This window comes from Pelecanus crispus, chromosome 2, assembly GCF_030463565.1.
Source record: "Pelecanus crispus isolate bPelCri1 chromosome 2, bPelCri1.pri, whole genome shotgun sequence".
NCBI classification, from domain to species: Eukaryota; Metazoa; Chordata; class Aves; order Pelecaniformes; family Pelecanidae; genus Pelecanus; species Pelecanus crispus.
The window spans coordinates 20,113,934-20,134,589 of record NC_134644.1 but is presented as its reverse complement, the minus strand read 5'-3'; the positions used below and the strand labels follow the sequence as shown (position 1 = coordinate 20,134,589).

At 38.1% G+C, this 20,656-nt stretch overlaps 1 protein-coding gene across 1 annotated transcript in view; it reads right to left on the bottom strand.

The window, feature by feature from the left end:
* ARHGAP21 (Rho GTPase activating protein 21) overlaps positions 1-20,656 on the bottom strand; it is an 88,366-nt gene that overhangs the window by 22,685 nt on the left and 45,025 nt on the right. The window contains exons 6-8 of the mRNA XM_075706520.1: positions 19,634-19,688; positions 11,108-11,137; positions 7,638-9,588 (exon numbers count right to left, since the gene is read on the bottom strand). Coding sequence (XP_075562635.1) covers positions 7,638-9,588; positions 11,108-11,137; positions 19,634-19,688 — 2,036 coding nt within the window. The remainder of the gene's footprint in view (positions 1-7,637; positions 9,589-11,107; positions 11,138-19,633; positions 19,689-20,656) is intronic.

Sequence of the window (20,656 nt, the reverse complement as noted above, 5' to 3'; positions counted from 1 at the left end):
CCTGTTACTTATTTCAATGTTAAACAAACGTATAAATATATTTGTATACAAAGTAATACAAGGCAATTCTAAAGGTTCCTGTTCACAGTATTACCCCGCCACATAAAAACAATGTACAATTCTCAATATACTTTTTTTTGGCCAAGAACCCTGATAACATTCCTTTCTTACCTGTAATTATTTTAAGTTATAATGATATACTAAGGAAAATTTATGCTTTGAAAATATTAACCATTACCAAACAAATCTGATGCTTCTACTCAATTAAAACTCCTCCAGATGTTATAGATTATTGACTTCAAATTTTAAGTTTTAATTAAAAAAGGATTTTTGATTTAACGATAATCTGCAGTTTTGTGTTTTGGCTGCTTCAGAACACCACTATGATTTAAAAATTGTTCTTTGGATAAGAAACACTGAAATTTTCATCCTGGAGCAATAGCGATTTGGCAGGCCACATGGTAAAACCCTGAAAAAAAAAAAAATAGAAGACTGATGCTTATCTTAGAAACACTGATGACATGTTAAAAGCTGTGCCAATGCTATTGCTAAAAAAATGGAAGCAGCAGTCCCTCAAAAATGAACATCTGTCAGCTCTATTTTCTATTGCAGTTAGATTTATATTTTCATAGTTTGGAATAGCTAGGGAGTAACTTGTAGAAAAAAATTATCACGATGGCTGAAGATTTTCACATTCATAGAATCATAGAACGGCTTGGGTTGGAAGGGACCCTAAAGATACTTTAGTTCCAACCCCCCTGTCATGGGCAGGGACACCTTCCACTAGATCAGGTTGCTCAAAGCCCCATCCGACCTGGCCTTGAGCACTTCCAGGGGTGGGGCATCCACAACTTCTCTGGGCAACCTGTTCCTGTGCCTCACCACCCTCACAGTGAAGAATTTCTTCCCTATATCTAATCTAAATCTATGCTCTTTCAGTTTAAAGCCATTACCCCTTGTCCTGTCACTGCATACCCTTGTAAAAAGTCCCTCTCCAGCTTTCTTGTAGGCCCCTTTCTGGTACTGGAAGGCTGCTACAAGGTCTCCCTGAAGCTTTGTCTTCTCTAGGCTGAACAACCCCAACTCACTCAGCCTGTCTTCATAGGAGGGGTGCTCCAGCCCTCAGATCATCTTCATGGCCCTCCTCTGGACTTGCTCCAACAGGTCCATGTCCTTCTTATGCTGGGGGCCCCAGAGCTGAATGCAGTACTCCAGGTGGGGTCTCACAAGAGCAGAGCAGCAAGGGGAGAATCACTTCCCTTAACCTGCTGGTCACACCTCTTTTGATGTGGCCCAGGATATGGTCGGCTTTCTGGGCTGCAAGCACACATTGCTGGGCCATGTTGAGCTTATCAACCAACACCCCCAAGTCCTTCTCCCAGTCCATTCTCCAACCAGCCTGTATTGGTGCTTGGGATTGCCCTGACCCACATGGAGGACTTTGCACTTGGCCTTGCTGAACTTCATGAGGTTCGCACAGGCCCACCTCTCAAGCCTGTCAAGGTTCCTCTGGATGGCATCCCTTCCCTCCAGCGAGTCGACCGCACCACACAGCTTGGTGTCATCAAGAAACTTGCTGAGGGTGCACTCAATCCCACTGTCCATGTCGCCAGCCGACAAAGATGTTAGACAGCGCCGGTCCCAATACTGACCTCTGAGGAATACCATTTGTCACTGGTCTCCACTTGGACATCGAGCCATTGACCACAACTCTTTGAGTGCGACCATCCAGCCAATGCCTTATCCACCAAGTGGTCCATCCATCAAATCCATGTCTCTCCAATTTAGAGACAAGGATGTCATGTGGGAGAGCATCAAATGCTTTGCACAAGTCCAGGCAGATGACACCAGTTGCTCTTCCCTTATCCACTGACACTGTAATGCCATCATAGAAGGCCACCAAAATGGTCAGGCACAATTTGCCCTTAGTGAAGCCATGTTGGCTGTCACCAATCACCTCCTGATCTTCCATGTGCCTTCGCATAGTTTCCAGGAGAATCTGCCCCATGATCTTGCCAGGCACAGAGATGAGACTGACTGGCCTGCAGTTCCTCAGGTCTTCCTTTTTTCCCTTTGTAAAAATGGGGGTTATGTTTCCCCTTTTCCAGTCAGTGGGAACTTCACTGACTGCCATGACTTCTCAAATATGATGGATAGTGGTTTAGCAACTTCATCCGCCAGTTCCCTCATCTCTACCTCTAACAGTTTTTGCTAAAATTGAAGTTTCCTTAAAACATGCCATATCAGCCATCTGTATTTACCCACCATTTGCCCTTAAGGTATCCACGCATTTTGGGTTGACAAGCCATGATCTCTGCTGCAGAAGTTTGAGGTTTTGAATTTCTCTCTGCCTGATGCTTATCTCTTCTCACAAGAAGAAAACAGAATGAGTATATTCTTTCCATTATTTCTTTATTGCATGCAAGAATGTTTCTGGTTGTTTCCCCTAACCTTTCTCTATTCCTACCTTCATAACCCTTTTCATAGTGTGTTGTGCAAGTGTATCAATTTATTTTCTAGTTTCAAGAATATAACTGCATTCAGTATGGGTGTATTCACATCGTCATCTTCTGCACCAGAGCCTAAATAGCCTGCGGAGAGAGGCATAAAGATGTAGGGGCAGGAGAGGAAAGGTATGGCACATATTTCACTAAAAAAAGGCAGTAAACGCATTATACTTTCAAAAAAAAGTACTTGGAGTTATGTACCTGACATCATTTAAAAGTAGGTACTGATAAGGTAAACCCTATACACCTCTGCTTCCAGCATTAGAGAGGAAGAATGCCATCAAATGTACAAAAGATGCCTGAAAAGTTTAAGTAACGCTGGGTGTTTTAGAATGTTTCACCTCCTAATTCCTTAGTTAATTTACTTTAAAGAAAAGAAGTGTTTGGTAACAAAAAAGAATTAAAAAGAAGTTTGAGCAGAATTCACTAGATGCCAGCTAAATTTATCCTATCTGTTAATCAGCAAGTACCCAAATACTTCTATTATGACAGAAGTTTGTAGAAAAATAGATATGGGAACACAATAAAAAACCCACCACTTTTTGTTTTTGAAAACTAGCACGAAGATCAGCTCTAAAAGCAAGGTGAAAAAGCAGAGTCTGCCTGATTACTAGCACAGAAATCACTATGGTTGTTTGCCTGAGCTAAGGGTAAAAGCAATAGATAAAACCATGAGTGGCATGCAAAGGGTGAATCAAGATTAGCAGTCATTCTTAGAACATTTGTATCAAATTCAACCAGCAGGAGACAGGTTTTAAAAAACCACACACACACAAGAAGGGAATAAATACCATGTAGTTAAAGCTGTGAAATTCCTGGCAAATCTTTATTTAAATCAATACAGGGTATTGGATAGCAAAATTTTACTGTAGTACAAAAGAGAATGGAGAAATTTTATGGAGCACTTAAAATCTCATTTGGCTCAGGAATGTTGTAAAGTGCAAATGGTTGGAAAATAGAAAGTACCAACATTAAGTTTAATCATACATCCTTGTCCTGTTCTTACACCTTTCCTTCGGTATCAATTTCAGCCAGAGAGAGGACACTCATCTAATTTTTATAACACTTTGGTGTTATCAAAGTCTGGTCAAATATTTTTATCTGGCTAATTTTCTCTCAGTTATTCACAAATTAATAGCGGAATGAAGTGACCTAAAAGTTTTCTAGGTTAAGGATGTACTAGATATTTTCAAAAATGGGATCACACCTCCGAGGAAGTCTTCGTACTTATCTGATGCTACTGCATGCCTAAAAGACAGGCTTTACAGTAACATGACTATAAACTTGTTTGATTTGAAAAAAAAAAAAAATTAAGCTTCAAGATGATGTTTATTCAGGCTAAGTATTTTAAAACATATCCATTTAAAATTAATTTTCATGTGACAACCCACTGTGAAGTTGGAGAGAACATTAACCCATTAGTCATGGCCAAAGCACTAAGCTGCACTGGCAGCTAGACATGCTGCAATCAGGTTAAGTATTGAAGCAGTTTCTCCATTTCACTCATATAGGTAGTTAATTCAACTCAGTCTGGGAGTTGGAGTATCCTTTTTTTTTTTTTTTTAATTGCTTTCTACTCTACCATAAATGGTGTAGGAAGGAAAAAAATAGTTTCAAGCTGGCTGCAAGTCTCAGACATGGACACTAGACATCTATGTCTAATAAACGTATTAAAATAACTACCTTCTGAATCAACCTTTTCTTGACAGTTACAAAAATGTTAAGTAGCATTCCAATTTCCATCCCAGTGCAGGTTAACACATCCAAAATTACCCAGTAGGTCAGAAATTTATCATTTGCTGTTCTCTAACAGAGAAATTGTGTACAAATTACAAGTCTGAAAAATGTACCTTAAGGATCACAATTGCTAATATAGTCACTGATAGACATAATGGTATTTTTAGTCTAGAAAAGAGGTAAGACCACTTCTGGGCAAAAATAGAGAGCATTTTAAGAACAGAGCCTTTCTTTGGACCTGAAATATAAACAGCAGCTTTCCAAGCTAACTGCAATACCCTGCATTTAGTAGAACGTAGAAAGTACTGAAGCCTGCAGTACCAGGGTATGTTTTTCTGTAAAACCAGCAGCTTCCTCATCCCCCAAGAACATCCCCTTACCTGAAGAAGAGTTCGAGCACACAGTATCTTGCCTAATTTTTCCAAATAAATCTGTTTCTCCTATAAAAGATATTACATCTCCCTACTAGGTTTGCTCTGAACAGATCTATCACTTCTATTAGCAAATGCAACCCAAAATTTAATCGCCCTGTTTCAGAACAGCCTTTTGTGAAAGGACTAGTGTCAAAAGGCTGTTCTTCAGCAACCCACCATAATCCCTGCAAGAATCCACTGTAAACAAGCTCGATGGAAACTCTCCTTGGACTTCTGTTTGTGGTGCAGGGCACCGTACTACTTACAAAGAGATACTCTAATACCATCCTGATGATGTGTTATTCTCAAGAGCAGGTTAGTCACAAAATATTGCTGTAGAAGCCAACTGTTCCTGGCTGAAATTCTACCAAAATATGGTCTGGCCATATCTACTATGTTTAATGAGCAGAAAGTGATTAACAAAAATAAATGCAACACAAAGTATTTAAAATGCAATAATATGTAACCTTGGAAGACATTTATTCCCCCCAAATTTACATTTTTACACTACTCCAAAGATCTACTGTACAAATAACTTCAGTAAGTGCTCTTATGAAATGAACCATACCTAATAAAACCTAATACTGCAAAAACCAATTATGCTGATATAAACGTAAGGGAAGCAGAGAGGTTGCCAACACCAAGGTATGTCTTTATTCAAAGTAATATCCTTCTCAATCATCAGGCAGAAAGAAAAAAAAAAAATCCAAGTGATGTTCCTTCAGAAGAGTTAAATAGCCTTTAACTGAGTTTCAAAGTAGGTCTAGGGTTTTATCTGCCTGATTAAGCAAGGCTTTTAACAAGTGAAGCTGTAATTAGGCATAATGATAGTGGAACAAGCAAAGTTAGAATCATGGCATATTAATTCTAACTTTGGAAGATGCCCACTCTTAATGGCATTTGATGCTCTTCCTATTTAGAGAGGGTTATTTCATCTTCCCTGTGCTGGAGCTGTGGTAGAAATTTTCCACAGCACCTGTACCAGCACAAGAATTTCTTGCTAGGGAGACAGCCACAAGGACTGTGTTGGCTCAGACTGTGCCCACGCTCTAGCAGCACCACTTTCTAGTATTCCTGGAGTATTCAGGAGGTTTCAGTCCAAGAAGCTAAGGAGCTCATAAGAATTCACACAATCCCATGTGGTGTTATGCCAAGAGGCTGCAATGGAGAGTTACAACTTTGTTTCTTCTGAACTGCTCAGCTGCTACCAGAATGCAGTGTAATTGCCATGTTTAAGGCTTCTTTGAACTTTAATCATCACACTTCTCTAAGATCTGGAAGCAAGCCACATGCATAACAGTTCATGGCAACTCTTTGTCAAAGATAGGAGATTGTGTAGAAAAGGTTGGACTCGATTTTGACAATCTTGATCTGACTTTTTACACGACATTTAAATTGTACAGGATTAGAATACTCCCAGCAAGCACTCCTAAGTGAGTGCAAACACCGCACGTAACTTAAATCAAGTGCCCTACGTCGATTTTAGGCACAGTATTAAAAAATCCCTGCAAAGACTGGTTACATGCCTTGCAAACTTGCACTAATCCTTAAAGAAGGATTGACAGGGTCTAAAGAAGAATCCAAAATTACACGGGATACTGATGCATCCGGTAATAAAAAAAAAATTCTATACAACTCCCATTCAAAGAGGAAAACCCAACATAAAACCCATCTGCTAGCTCAGAAAGCATTTTTGTTACGCCTTAACACAATTCTGTCAAAATAAGAGAATTATTATATTTTTTGTATGATTTCCACTCCATGCACACAAAGCTTCTTCACCATTCTTGGTTATTTTCTTTAAAATAGCAGCAGATATTATAGATAATTCTAGAGGGGGAAAAAAAAAAAATCACTGCTGCAGATCCGCAATAGAAGACAATTGTGCTAAGACAAGTTATCTGTAACTTGTTTAACCTAATCTGTAAAAACAATGGAGAGTACTAAGAAGAGTAGTTTTTCACATACGTGAGTTTGAGAATCAAAATTCAGTATTTTCTAAATACTTCTTACACTAAATTCAAGAACACACAGTCAGGTACAAATCAACCTGTGAGAAAATGGTCCGCAGACATCTAGACTCTAAAGGATTAAACCAGCTACAGCAAAAGAAAATCCAACTCAACACCACCACCACGGCAAAGACAACACAGGCATTGACTACTTAAGTAGAACAGAAATGTTCCGCCACTGAAACTCTCTCTTCAGCAGATGACTCCAATTCCTCATGTATCCAAAACTGTTTTTTCTTCCCTACTACTTAGAATCCTTCCATGAGTTCCTCTTTTCTTCCAAATTACCTCAAAAGTGCTCAGCCCCCTTCCTGTAATTCCAACCCTGTTTGTGTCTTTGCGCCTTCTCACATTCTGCTTCCACAAACCCTTTAACTCATATCCACATTAGCATCTTTACTTGCAAATTCACTTGATTTTAGTGCTATCCTTTCACCTGAAACAGTTTTCCTCTATCCCATATCTGTCTCAAAGTTTTCACCTTACCTATTCAGCTGACAAACTTCTTTTCACAAATCACCCTTACATGGATTTGCATCCATATTCTCTCTTTACTGGATTCCAAATATATTTTCTACTAGAGAAGTAAAAATGTTTTGAAAGGTGCTGCAAATGCTAGCTGGCCATATACATAACATCAGAGCATTATTTGGAGTGATAACCATACACAGTTATATAACGTAGACTTCTCCAGGGGGTTAAGGAAAATTCTAGAAAAATATTGAATTACTGTAGACTTTTTTTTAACACTGATCCTCCAGACTCCAAAAAGCACAAAACATCATTTTTTCCTCCACTTAAGAATATTTTTAGTTTTACCAACCTAATATTACTCTAGATGAGAAAAAAGCCCCCATGCCCCTCAACCTCAGGGTTTACAGGAACAGCAGTCAGCTACCTGGCACAGTGCTCTCGGTCACCTTTAGCAGCGAAAAGCATTTGATGTACACTGGAATAGTTTAACTCACCAATAAATGGAATAGAAGCCAAGGAGTCACCAGGTGGACTGGAACCTGATGCTTTCCTTTCTTCTATTCTTTTTATGTGGACTTCTCTCCGAGCATCATTAGGTAACCAACAGGTAGTGTCTGAGGCTGCCTCTTGGTCATTTACAGCAAGAATGTACGACTGATGCCTCAAAGGCTGTGGAGTTTGGTGGCCAGAAGGTGATTTGTCCCGCATGACCACTGTATTTTTGTCATTTTCCTGAACATCCATTTGCAGAATTTCAGGCTCATGGATATCTTCCCTTTCGAAATCATGAATCTTTTGTCTGATGGAACCATCTATGTTATCAGAGGTAGTTGAACTCTCACTTGTTGACTGAACAAGTTTGGCGGAAGCTGGAGACAGAGAGGAGGGTTGGATGGTTTTGCCAGTTTCTGTTTTGTGATCTGGGGCACCTTCTGCTCGGATCCTCGACTGTTGGTTTAACAGACCACCCTGATGCAAGTGATTTACTGTTCTTTGGTCTTTGCTGGCAAGAGCATCCAGGCCCTGGTTAAGGGGAAACGATGGTTTTGCTGCATAGGGAGCAGAGTTCTTCAAAGAGCTACTTTTAGAACTTCTGGCTGGTGTGAGAGACAATCTCTCTTGTGAAACAGTTGTAGGTTTTGAAACTCCTCCAGGAGTTTGCAAATCTCGAGAAGGCTGTAACATTTTTATGTCTGCTGGAACTTTCTGAAAGTGAGAACCAGGCAGAGAAGCTCTACTACCTGTTCTCCTGTTGTCTGAAATATAAGCACTTGGAGCCATAGAAAAATTTGGACCTCGAAGAGACATATGAAATGCATGCTGTCTAGATCTCTCATAAATACCTCGCCGATCATCTTGTTCAGTAAACCCTGTCCACTTGTAAGTCTTTCTCCTATCTCCATTAGTATCTGCAATTAGATTCTCCGAATGAAAATTTTCTAGCACTTCACCCTGTTTGCTGAGATAATCCCATGACCGAGCCCTGTGATTCCTAGCATTAACTGAAGGTGAAGTTAGAGTATCTTGCGAAGCACTTCGTGGCCACTCTTTCATCAACACGGGATCTTCGAGCCTTTCCTGGGATACACTTCTCTGCCGGATCTGAACAGACTGTGGAACCCTGTCATGAGAGGTGCTCCTGCGCCGTACCTGTGAAGCAGTGCGATTTGGCACCACTTGATTATAATCTGTTGTATTCTGAGAAGCTGCTCTTAAACTGTCTAACCTTTCCTGTATTGTTCGGGAGCCATACATGTGCATGCGCCTATTATCAATGTACTCTTTGTAAGTTTTGTAGGTCTTCCAGTCTATATGCTGGTGGGACGCTGGAGAACTGTAATGATTAGTAGAGACTGAGGGCGAGTCTGTGGCTTGAGCAGGAGGTCTAGTGCTTGGGATTCCTTCTGGACACACTACATAATTTGAAGCTTTACTTAGTGTTCCAGTGGGATCAACTGGCCTTGTTATTGGAGTCTGGGGAAGTACAATGGCAGTGGACACTGAAGAAGATGGTGACGTGGTCCGTGCTTTTAGACTGGTTTGATCTTTTAAGCTGTATCTTACTTCCTCTGTCCTATGTGATGGACCAGCATGATTATTTCTACAAGATGGCAAATCTACAGCCTTCTCAGAAGGCACAATAACAGTCCTTACAGTTTCATTGCAAACACACACAGCTGTATTTGATTTTGCAATGTCTGTTGGTGATGGAGGCACTTGTATTTCCATTCTGTAGGCCCTCTCTGGCTGTGTCAATGCCCGTACTGCTCTACTGACTTGCTGTTTCCCCAGTGAGAAGTCAGAGGATAGCTTGTCACCAGCTTGTGCCATAACAGAAGCTGTGGATGTCAGGCGTGGATAACATATTGGCGGTGGTTCAGGTATGTTGTGGGCATTACCACTGTAGGCTTCGTTGCCTTTCAGGTAGGCATCTTGGGAATACGCCTGTGGAGAGAAGATTAAGTGAGTATTCAGTAGTAAGGGAGATGGAAAAGTTCACCATCTAGCATTTGCACAATCAAGCTTCAAGAGAGGGAGCGCAAGTACAAAATTCATACTAGCCATCATTTTAGGTAAAATGTTAGTTAAAAACATAAAAATAGCATTCCATCCCCTTAGTGAGCAGAAACAGAACAAGCAAAATCATTACATACATTCCCTCCCTCAATAATTAAAAAACTGAACTGATGACCAATTCTAGGAAATACTGCAGGTAGGGCATTGAGGTAGGCTTCCCAAAATCCATGAGCACAAGACACGGTATTTTTCTCCCCCTTAATTTTGCTTTCTGTCACGATGCTTCACACATTCTTCCCATTTAAGCTTCACATTGCTGGAAACCAGAATTTCACAGCAATCGACAGGTTAAAATGCTGCATAATAAATTCAACTAGCACTAGAAAATTCTCTGTTCACTTAGTGTATAAAGTAAGTCTGTTTACTTAATGTAGTAGACATGAAAAGTACACACAACTATACATACACACACTCCTCTAAGATGCTTTCTACATAAAAGCTACTGTTGTTAAACATAAAACGAATAAATTGAAGCAGTAACATCTTTGTTGTGAGCCAACACCCTGTAAGTCATCCTACATCTTACAGGAGACAGCCAGTACATGGCACACAAATCTTACTGCAAAAATATTAATAACATGTAACATTTTTAACTTCAATGTACAAACAGTATGAAAATTCATACATACCCACTACTGCCCACACACTATTAAAACAAACTAAAATCTCAAATTAATTTCCTTAGTGCATTTATTTGCATCTTTATATTTAAGACCCTGACTCCTGAGAAAAAATGGTTATATTACACTTAGTATGTTTCTGTAGCCTTTTAGAAAAGCAGCATTTATCATTGTGAAATTAACAGAACATTCAAAATAATAAATCAATGAGAAGCATACAGCATACTTAGACAATATCCTATTATTGAAAAACTTTAGTATGACTTTGTTCAGTTTCAACATAATGAAATAAAGAGCCAACGCAGAGCCTGCCAATGCAACAGAAGATTAAAAATGATTTCTCAGGGCTTTTACACACTTAGGGGTGGTATCATATCACAGCATTTCCTGTCCAAATCACAACATGCTCAATTCCAGAATAACAATGTGCCCTGTCTTAACACTAGACAGGTTATAAAAGCCCAAGTGCAGCCATAAAATTAATACAGAGCGAAGTACAGAGGAGGGCGAGGCATTTACAATACTGCTGCAATGTTACACCGAGCATTAGTGAAGAGCAAAATATTAAAGCACACTGAGAAAAAACCAACCGAATAACACAGGCACAAACCACAAATTAAGAGATTAGCATTATGGAGAAAATTCAGCTCAGACTATCTAGCTCATTTCCAACAAACTTGCTGTTTCATATTCTTGCTTCTGACAAATCATTAAGAAAAACATGCCTTACAAAACCATCAGAGAAATGGCTACTGTACATTTCTTACCAGTGCTGTGACATCCTTTGTAAACTGCAGCTGGCAGAAAACAGGAAAACATAGTAAAAGCTGCTTACAGATGTAAAGACAGAATTATGTTGTTATATTGATGTTGGATACAGCAAGCTAAAAATACAACTACACTGATTTCACTGGAAGGTACCAACAGAGGTAAAGGGCAGTAAAGCAGAAAAAATAACTTCACCCTCCTTGTGAGCATGTCCATCTCGGGCTTTTATCCGCTCCTCGCATTTATCCTCTACCCTTACAGAAAGCAAAATACATTTGTGCCATTTTGCCTTGGTGCATCCCTACAGCTGCCTGCAGAGAGCTCTGGCTCTATGCAACAAGACTTCCCTTCCACTACAGCAACATTACTGTCTCTCGTTTCCCCTGGGCTGCTACCATCCCTGCTTCCTGGTGACGAAACAACAGCTTTATTATGCATTTAAAACAGCACGCCCCTTCCCCACATATATCTGAACATGACCACAAGCTGTCAGCTGACTGCAGCTGCTTTCATGCTGTACATCTGAAATTAGAGGAATGATGCTGCAGAAACACTCTACTCACGTGATGTGTATTTTTTTCTTTCCCTCCACTCATAGTAAAAATCAAGCCAGGTTTCCACTGGCACATTCAATGGAGGGAAGGAACATACAAAGATAAATACTTCTAAATATTTACATAAATGGCTATTTAAGATCTTGACAGGCTGTAAGAATTAAAAAAAAAAAAAAAAAAAAGAAGATTGGAAAACATGCTGAAGACCCAGAAAACGGATAGAGCAAGAGATTACTGGCATGCAAGATGAACAAAAGCAACCATCCCCCAATCAGAAAACAATTATTACTTTATACAGCTGATAAAACAGTTCAAAGCCTGGGATGTGCACACGTTACACCAATACAAAATACATGGCATTTGTGTTTTTGTAAAACATGCCCATGCCAAACAATGCTTCATTGACTTTGACAGCAGGAAGGCTAAATTCTGAAACTGGTGTGATCTGATTGTAGCTGAAGACTACAAATGAGTATAAAAATCAGTTCTCAGCTCTTGACAAAATTTATAACAGATATTAAAACATCTTCAAAGACAGCATTCTCACAGGGTCCAAAATAAGATCAGCTAGGCTTTCTCCCCCCAATAAAGAGAATACTGCCATGACTGCAGGTGTATCTGGACAGACTGCTAGTTCTCAGTAAGAGAGAGTTACTGGAAAAAAAGTTTTGATGACGGAAAGTGTAGTTCTCCTTTCAACCTCATTCCACCCACTTCCCAAGAAATCACTGAAAGAAAACTTGAACTTTCTTCCAAGAAAGAAAGTTTACCTGTAGGGGCTGTGACATTTCCACAAAGGAATATTTAATATCTTTGTTTCATAATTCTGATTAAGGGCCTACAAAGAAATACTACCACTTACAAAGAAATGCACAGATCCGTTCTGAATAATGTCACACTGCACGATGTATTATCAGCCTTTTTACTGTGAAATATTTTAATTGCTTTAACCTGAGGTGATGGCTAAACTTCTAGAAGATGTTTAGAGACTAAAAAAAGATGTGAAGTACACCAACATACTTATTAGAATTCCTACTCTATTTTGATACTTAACGTATTTTGCAACTACATATCAAACACAGTTTGAATATTACTCTTTTCTCCCTTTAGGTCCTCCAGTGATATAGTATGTGGAAATACTACCTTAATCTCTAAGTGATCACAACAGAGGATATACTCATAACAAAGCCATTAGGGTATGACTTAAAGTCTTTAAAAAGCCTTAAAAATAAAAAAAGCCTTCCAACTTAAAAAAAAAAATTAATATCCAGATCAGTGATGTTCCTGATTCAGACACCAGTCAAGCCACTCAAATTCCTACATGAGCTGGGTGCTCAACAGTTATTCAGAAGTTCTAACATGATTGAAAAAAAAAAAAAAAAAATCAGTCTTGATGTTTTATGAGCTCTTTCCCACCTTCTCAAAACAACGGCAGTTATGGCAAGCTTACCATACAAATACAACAGTTTAGAGTGACATTAACAGCTTTGATGGATAACAGCTCTGCAACAATTACTAGGAGAAAACCGCTGTGCTTACAAGCAAGAACTCAGCATGTTTCCAGTTACTGGGTACAATTTCTTCCCCACCTTGCAATCTGGTTTTGTTTGCACCAAGTTTGCAAACTCCTATGACAAAGAATTAATTTCTTACTGTGAACTGGTATAACAATTAGCACATTAAGGGTTTAACTGGTAAGGTAATACATTCATGCAGTATCATAAGCAAAATAAATTTTAAGCAAATGAAGCATTCTACAACATATTTTATTAACCCTCAAATTCAGCTGGAGGGTTTCGCTCACATTTTTTCCCCCACTTGATTTTATGCCACTTGATGTTAGAATAATGACAGCTGATGTACCAGGATTCCTCTTAGTAAGAATTATGGTGAAACCCTGTACTTTCAAGAGCTTGAGCCAACCGTGTCCTACACCCCTTAGTCCAAATCCATAAAAGCACATAGGCATATGCTTCACTGAAGATAAGTATGCTTCACTACGCTTCACTAAAGGATGAATAATAAGACTGATTTCAAACGACTACTTGCAAAATCCGAGATAAGTGTTTTGATGAATCAGAAGCTAATGTGCCCAGCATGTTGCAAGACTGAGCTTGAGGCATTCTTCCTTCTCCAACCAGTTTGGCTTCAGATTATGTTTCTCTACTACTGAATTCTTCTCTTCCCTGGTCCTAAGTTACTCTCACAGATAGCACGAGTACGGGAACTGAACACCCAAAAAGGTTTTCAGCTGTCTTAAAAGGAAATATTTTTCCAGTTATAGTTTGCTCTGGCAAGAATGTTAGTGATATAGCTCAAGTGGTTTCATTTTACTCTGAGATACCCAGCAAACACTACAGTCAGATAACATTGCTTGGGGGGGGGGGGAACACCACCCCAAAAAGCCGCACACCCTTTCTTCCCAATGGCAGTGAAATTTTAGTATATGAAATTTAATGCCTTAAGCCCAAGAAATTTACTTTCGAAATACAAGCTATGCAAGAGATTTTCTTGTAAATATTAGTCTAAATCAAGGTGAGGAGAGTTGATGCAAATGGTATTTTCTAACATATGCAATGTTAGATAACAAAGTTTAAGTCTCTTCTTCTAGGTCACTATGTGTTCACACCACACCCCTTCTTCCGCTGTACTTGCTGCCAGAGCTTTAATATTAACCTCTGCGCACATTAGTAGCTGCGTCGATACAAAATCTGAAAGTAAACAAATGCTCCAAGACTCTGGACTAAATACAGCTACTTTTGAAAACATCTCTATCTATTAAAAGTAAAGCAAATGAAAGTATTTCCGTTTGCCAATGAAACAGCCATGTTGCTCCATTAGGTCTGATGCAACGGGATGGTCTCAGGGGAGAGGAGAAGAAAAAAAAAAGACAATATTGTTAAAGTTGACTGTGGGCAGACCTATAGTCAGAGGCATGAGGTTACTGGGGCATATAAAACTCTAGAATAAGTTTCCTTATGTAAGTTATTTTTCTTTTTTCTTATTTTTTTTTTAATACCGGCGCATCACTGGCAATTTCAAGGTACTACAAGGCCTTGAGAACTGCCAAATTCCACAAAAACTGTAACTTATTAGAAATGACAAAGCAGCAAACTTCTTTTCTGCCCAGATCTCCCAATATACTGAAATCTTCCATCTAAGTAGAAAGAGGAAAAAAAAGAAAAGATATGCTTCAATTTACTTTCACTCACTTTCCTGGTCATTCCCACCTAGGATTTTTTTGTTCCCCTACTGTCTATGACAACAGAAACTCTATGACAAGAGAAACATTTCTGTTCAAACATGTCAACTTTCAGTTATTGATACACAGTTTCAGTGGTCTGTAATTTCAAGGAAAGATTAAGATGTAAATTAAAAGATATGCATATCAAAACCATACAGGAGTAAACAGCCCCCTTTTACTTCGACATTTACCATTATTCAGAGAATGCCTGATAAAATCTTTTTGGAAATGAAACTACAGAGGTCTTTCTGGAGCGCTAAGGCGTGTTTCAACAGATTTGTACTGTACTAAAATTTAATGGTGACAACACATAGGACTAGAAGTAACCTGCTACATTTTGGGGCAGTTCCTATGAGCAAAAGATTTTTTTAAAAACTTACTTGAAATGAAACTGTTAGAGGTAGGATAGAAGTTAGGAAAGATGGAACTTTTGAGGGGGTAGTGAGAGAAGTGCCAGAAAGTGAAAGATGAAAAATCAGGTAACTTACCTATAGCATGTGTGTTTATATACACAAAGTAGATATGCATATTTACAAATTAGTGTCTGCATATATTTACATAAAATAAACCCTATATATAAACACCAATATGCTACATTATAAATAGCCTTTCAAATGAACAGCTCCAATGTAGATCATATTAAAGATGCAATTTTTAAAAGAGTGATATTTTCAAGTGGCTGACACTTAAAAATTCACGGACATGTACACTGTATTCTTCTTTACGTACAAGGAATGATCAGCAAGCAAGCAAATTCCAACATGAACACACCTTGAAATAATGGTCAAAATATCCTGCATACTAAAGGAGACCCTAACACTTACACATTAGACGCTACGAAGTCTATTGACAGCAGTCATAATAAGGCTGACCTGTTAAGTGGGCTTAGCAATTTCAATTTTCTCTCTCTAGGCAGCACCTCTACATTCAGTATTTTTGTATAGCACAAAAAGCTTTTGAACGACTGAAAAGTGTCACAATTTGAACAACTTTTTAGTATTAAATTTGTTATCCAAAGGCTACATACCAGCAACAATTCCATTAAATATACTTGAGAAAACGAACTATTTGTAGTCGACCTAAATGTGTCTTCACATTCTTATGAAGTCAGTGGTACTAAAACATACGAGATGCCAAAATTCTGTCAAAAAAGGTTGAGAATGCTACAGAAATTGTATATAGATACATTAAATTTGAAACAGTGCAGAGAGTATAATATAATAATACTATTCCTCCTCCTCATGGTCTCAAAATGGTGACATACCTACAAAACATTTCAAAATTATCAAAAGAGATTAAGTAAACTAATCTCAAATTTGAGGAGGAGCATGAAAAACAACCCAACACATTTGTAATTGTCAAGAGTTAAAGTTTTTCTCATGGATAGAGATGTTTTAAATATCCTTTCCCCCATCCATTCCAAGATCATGCCAACGAACAAGCACAACTGACACCGACTTCACTAAGGCAGGTTTTCACATGCAATTCCCTTTTAAGTAAGGCGTGTGCACATGCCACAGAGGGTGATGACCTGTGGATTGGACCACTTCATTGTTACTATTGATGAATGGATTTAAAGCCCTGTTTTCAGGAAATTCAATATACCAAGAGGTTCACAGTCATATATGGCTATTTCTCAAGACTAAACTCAAGGTTTATAAATAGGAAACTAAGGATAGAAACAAGCAACTGTGCTCTTTATGTAGTTAACCTAGCAATCAGTCATCACCACATGGAGTAGACTGGCAAGTACTATAAAACTTACAACAACCAGCATCATTCCTGAATATAATGGAACTATTTCATCCTCGTTGCACTAGATAAACCTTTCATTAGTTCCTACTACAATACCCAGTAGTGCTTTGAGTTGCCCTATTTTTACAGCATACCACTATTTAACATCAACAGTTTACAACGAGTGATACCATCAGAAGATATTTACAGTGAAATTTATGACATACAAAGAAAACAACTAAGTTCTTTAACATAGTATAATAACTTAAATAATACAACTTCAGTGACAAAAGTGTTTTTCCTCTTAATAAGGGCACTGTAGCTTATCATTTATTGTTCACTTTGCACTTATACAAACACTACCACTACAGAGATTATTGTGATCAGTTAACTTACATGAGCTATACTTCATTCAGGAATAAGAATTTGCTCCAAGGTTTGTATTTTATTTAGACATAAGATTTCCACAAAAGCTAACACAGCATTAATCACAAAGATAAAAATAGAAAAACAAAAAAGCATGCAGTTTCTCAGCTGAAAACAAGAAGTTACTGTCTTTTCACAGGGAGTAAAAGTAGTAACAGTCTATGCTGTTACTGAAAATATTTTAAACATGAGCATTCTGCTTTGAGTAGAGCAAAGTTCTTGACCAAGTCTCGTCATGAGAACAGTAGATCCTAACATATAAAGGCTGAAGATTAATAATCACCATCTTCAGAGGATTCACATAGATTTTTCATTCGACTTAAGTTACAGTGGTGCACTGTGTCTCAAAAGACTGCTAATTGTTATTTTAGAATTGGTAAGATTTTTCCTCCTCTGCGGTGGTCTAAAAGGGAGAAAACTACAGGCCATAACTGATGACTTCTGTTGTATGATGCAATTAATTTCTATCAGCTGTATCTTCACACGCTGCAACTCTGCCATCAAAGATTGACACCTGAAAACATTTATACTAAAATACAGACCGTAACAGAACCACATGAACAAACTGCAGCTATCAGAAGTCTTCTCCAATAGGCCTGAGTGCACGCAATGCTCAGTCTTGCAGACTACAGAAAACATCTGTCTCTTCATGGCTTTCCTCTGGCAGGTCCTATGTGGAACTGATAGTCCTCAAGACAAGCCCACTTTTACCCAAACAAATGCATCACAGCAAACAGGAGCCTAAACTCCTCCATGTTGTATCATAATTACGTACCAACCCGACACAACAACAAACAAAGAACTGTCAGAAGGAATTAATACAACCTATAGAGGCAACGCAAAGATTTTTTGCAAAATGACGACTCCACCTCTTAAACCTAATCCTCTTTCCATCTTCAAAAGAGGAGCCTGGAATACAAAATTCACAACTCTACCACATCTTACAACTCAAAAGAAACTTTTTTTTAATGACACCTGGAAATTATTCCCACACATATCTCCAGGTTTTTTTCTAGGACTCCCACAGGCAGATTTTTTTCCTCTTTCCTTTACTCCTTATTCTCCTCCAGGAGAATGAACTTATTTTCTTTTTACTAATATCCTTCTCTAGCCCAAAGGCAAGGTCTGTCTTTCTTCCTCTGCCCCCATTATCTCACTCCTTGATATAACAAGTTAAATTCCAACCAATTGTTTTTCATCTATACTTCACCTGAAGCTCTTGCTTTGTGTTTCATCAGCAGAAGGAAGATGTGCCTAAGAGCTTCTTGCCCAGCCAAATTCAAAGGTTTAACTTTAAAACTACAAATCTTGCCTTGCCCAGATCGTCACACTGCAGACAAGACTGCATTAGATGCATATGGCCATTCAGATAATTCAAAAGTTGGAACTATTCCTGCATTTCTACACATTCAGAGCTTCAATTAAAAAAAAAAAAATAAAAAAAAATCAGCCAACAACGAAAAAAAAAGCCAACCAAAAAACCAACCCAGCTTTTCCCTCCCACTTATTCATGCAATCAAACTCACCCCTTGCCCCCAATATTTTCTATATGGGATTACTGAAATATTTCTTCATCAAATGTTCTCAAAATCTCACTTCTGTTCTAATAATCTTGGCTTGTTGGCCTAACTGGCCAAGTTCCTATACTAGCCTCTATCTTCACCTTCAGCTCAAAACAGAGTTTCTTGGTTTCTCTCCTTACCCATTAATTTGTCCTTTAATACTGGAAAACAGCTACTGAAACAGGTTTTTCTTATCTGTCATTTAAAGTCAAGTCTTACTATTTCTGTGTGGATTAGAAGATACAGTTTTCCAACTACTACCCAGAAAGTCTACCCTGCTTATTGTCGTCTTCCTTCGTTTGCTTCTAATTAAAGATAAACTAAAGCGTATCAATACATTAGGTGTTTTTCTAATTCTTCACAATATGCACTTACACATCATATTTTATTCACAGCCCTTTTGGACTCAGAGACACTAAATGTGAGACGAATTATCTGACTATATATGCAAGACCTCAGTTCAAATTGAGAACATATAGGCACTAATGTAACAAAATATTCATAGCAGTTACAATTAAAAAACTTGGTAATAACCTTCAGCATATTCATCACCTTGCTTGTTTCCTGGAAATCCACTGACAATTAGTGAGTTATTAACAGAAGCTGATTTTAAGCACCATATGCTAGGTTTTTAATTCAAATTTAGTAATGATTCCCAACTTCATTAGAATTAGACAACCTAGTTAAAGAAAGCAATCCAATTCATAATTTCTAACATAAGGAGACAAATCCAAAATATAGTAAAAATATGAACACTACCCTAAGATATTTTTTTTTTAACAAGATGCTAGAAATATCATGTGAAGAAGGTATTCTCCCCTATATTTGGATTCCTGAAATTTCAGGAATGGCAAGCAAGTAGAAAAATATCTAAGGAGTGACAAGAGAGATAAATGTTAACTCTTTAATTACTTGCTGGTAGCATAGTTCCAAGACTTTGTAACCAAGAGCAAGACATTTTTGTTTAGTCAACATACTGTCTGAATATAATCTTCATAAACATACCAATTGAAGGATGTCCTCATCTTTTGGCATAACACTAAGCTCCAATACGTTGTCACTGAAAGAAACAGAAAAAAAAGGCCACACATGAACTTTTGGAAAAGATTTTCAATTCTTGTTACGAAGATGATTACGAAGAACTTCAATAGAGCAAAACCATTCAAAAACTCCAACACTCCACTATTCTGTCAAATTACTTTACACAACAGAAATAAACACTGATTTCCATTAGAGTCTTAGCAAATAAGACAGAAAGCTGACTGAAGAGTACATTTGTATTCTCAGCAAAACCAGTGTATTAAACCAACACATTGTCTTTGTCAGGTTTGGATTTTGTTCTTTGTTTGTTTGTTTCTTCTTCTCAAGGCCTAAGGTACATTAGTTGTTTGGAGCTTCTCAGACAAAAAAAAGTTGGCAAATCTGTGAACACAAGTTAAAATTTCTCTCTTTCTTCTATTTAAAACTAGAGTCTGTTAGCACTCTAAAATTGCTGTGGAAATGTCATAACCACCACCACGTGTGAAAAGTGGGGCAATGCCAAGGCAAGCACTGACTTATACCTTTCCACTCCAATCACCTCCTAGCAAAATCAACTTAAACATATTTAGTCAGTCAGATGATGTCTAAAATATGGATGAAAAATGCTTGCTCTTTAGAATTGCTGAGTTTGTCAGTCTGAATTGCTGAAACCAAAAGCAGCAGCAGCATAAAGATCCAGGAATCTGGACAGTTCAATCAATATAATTTAAATACAGGCAAAATCAGGACACCAAACGTACAACGTATCAGTTATCCAGAGTCAGATATTGTAAAACAGTAAAACCCACAGTTAGTATCAACCAGAAAATGTATTTTCAGAAGCAAGAGAGAAGTATACACTTGTAACATTGGATGCAGAACAGCTGAATTCATTAACTCATCTGAGACAGATGAATACTCTTGTTTATATTCATTAAAGTGGAACAGGTACAGAGAAGGGCTACAAAAGAGATGGCTTGTACAGTGTTTTAACCAGGCTCACAAAAC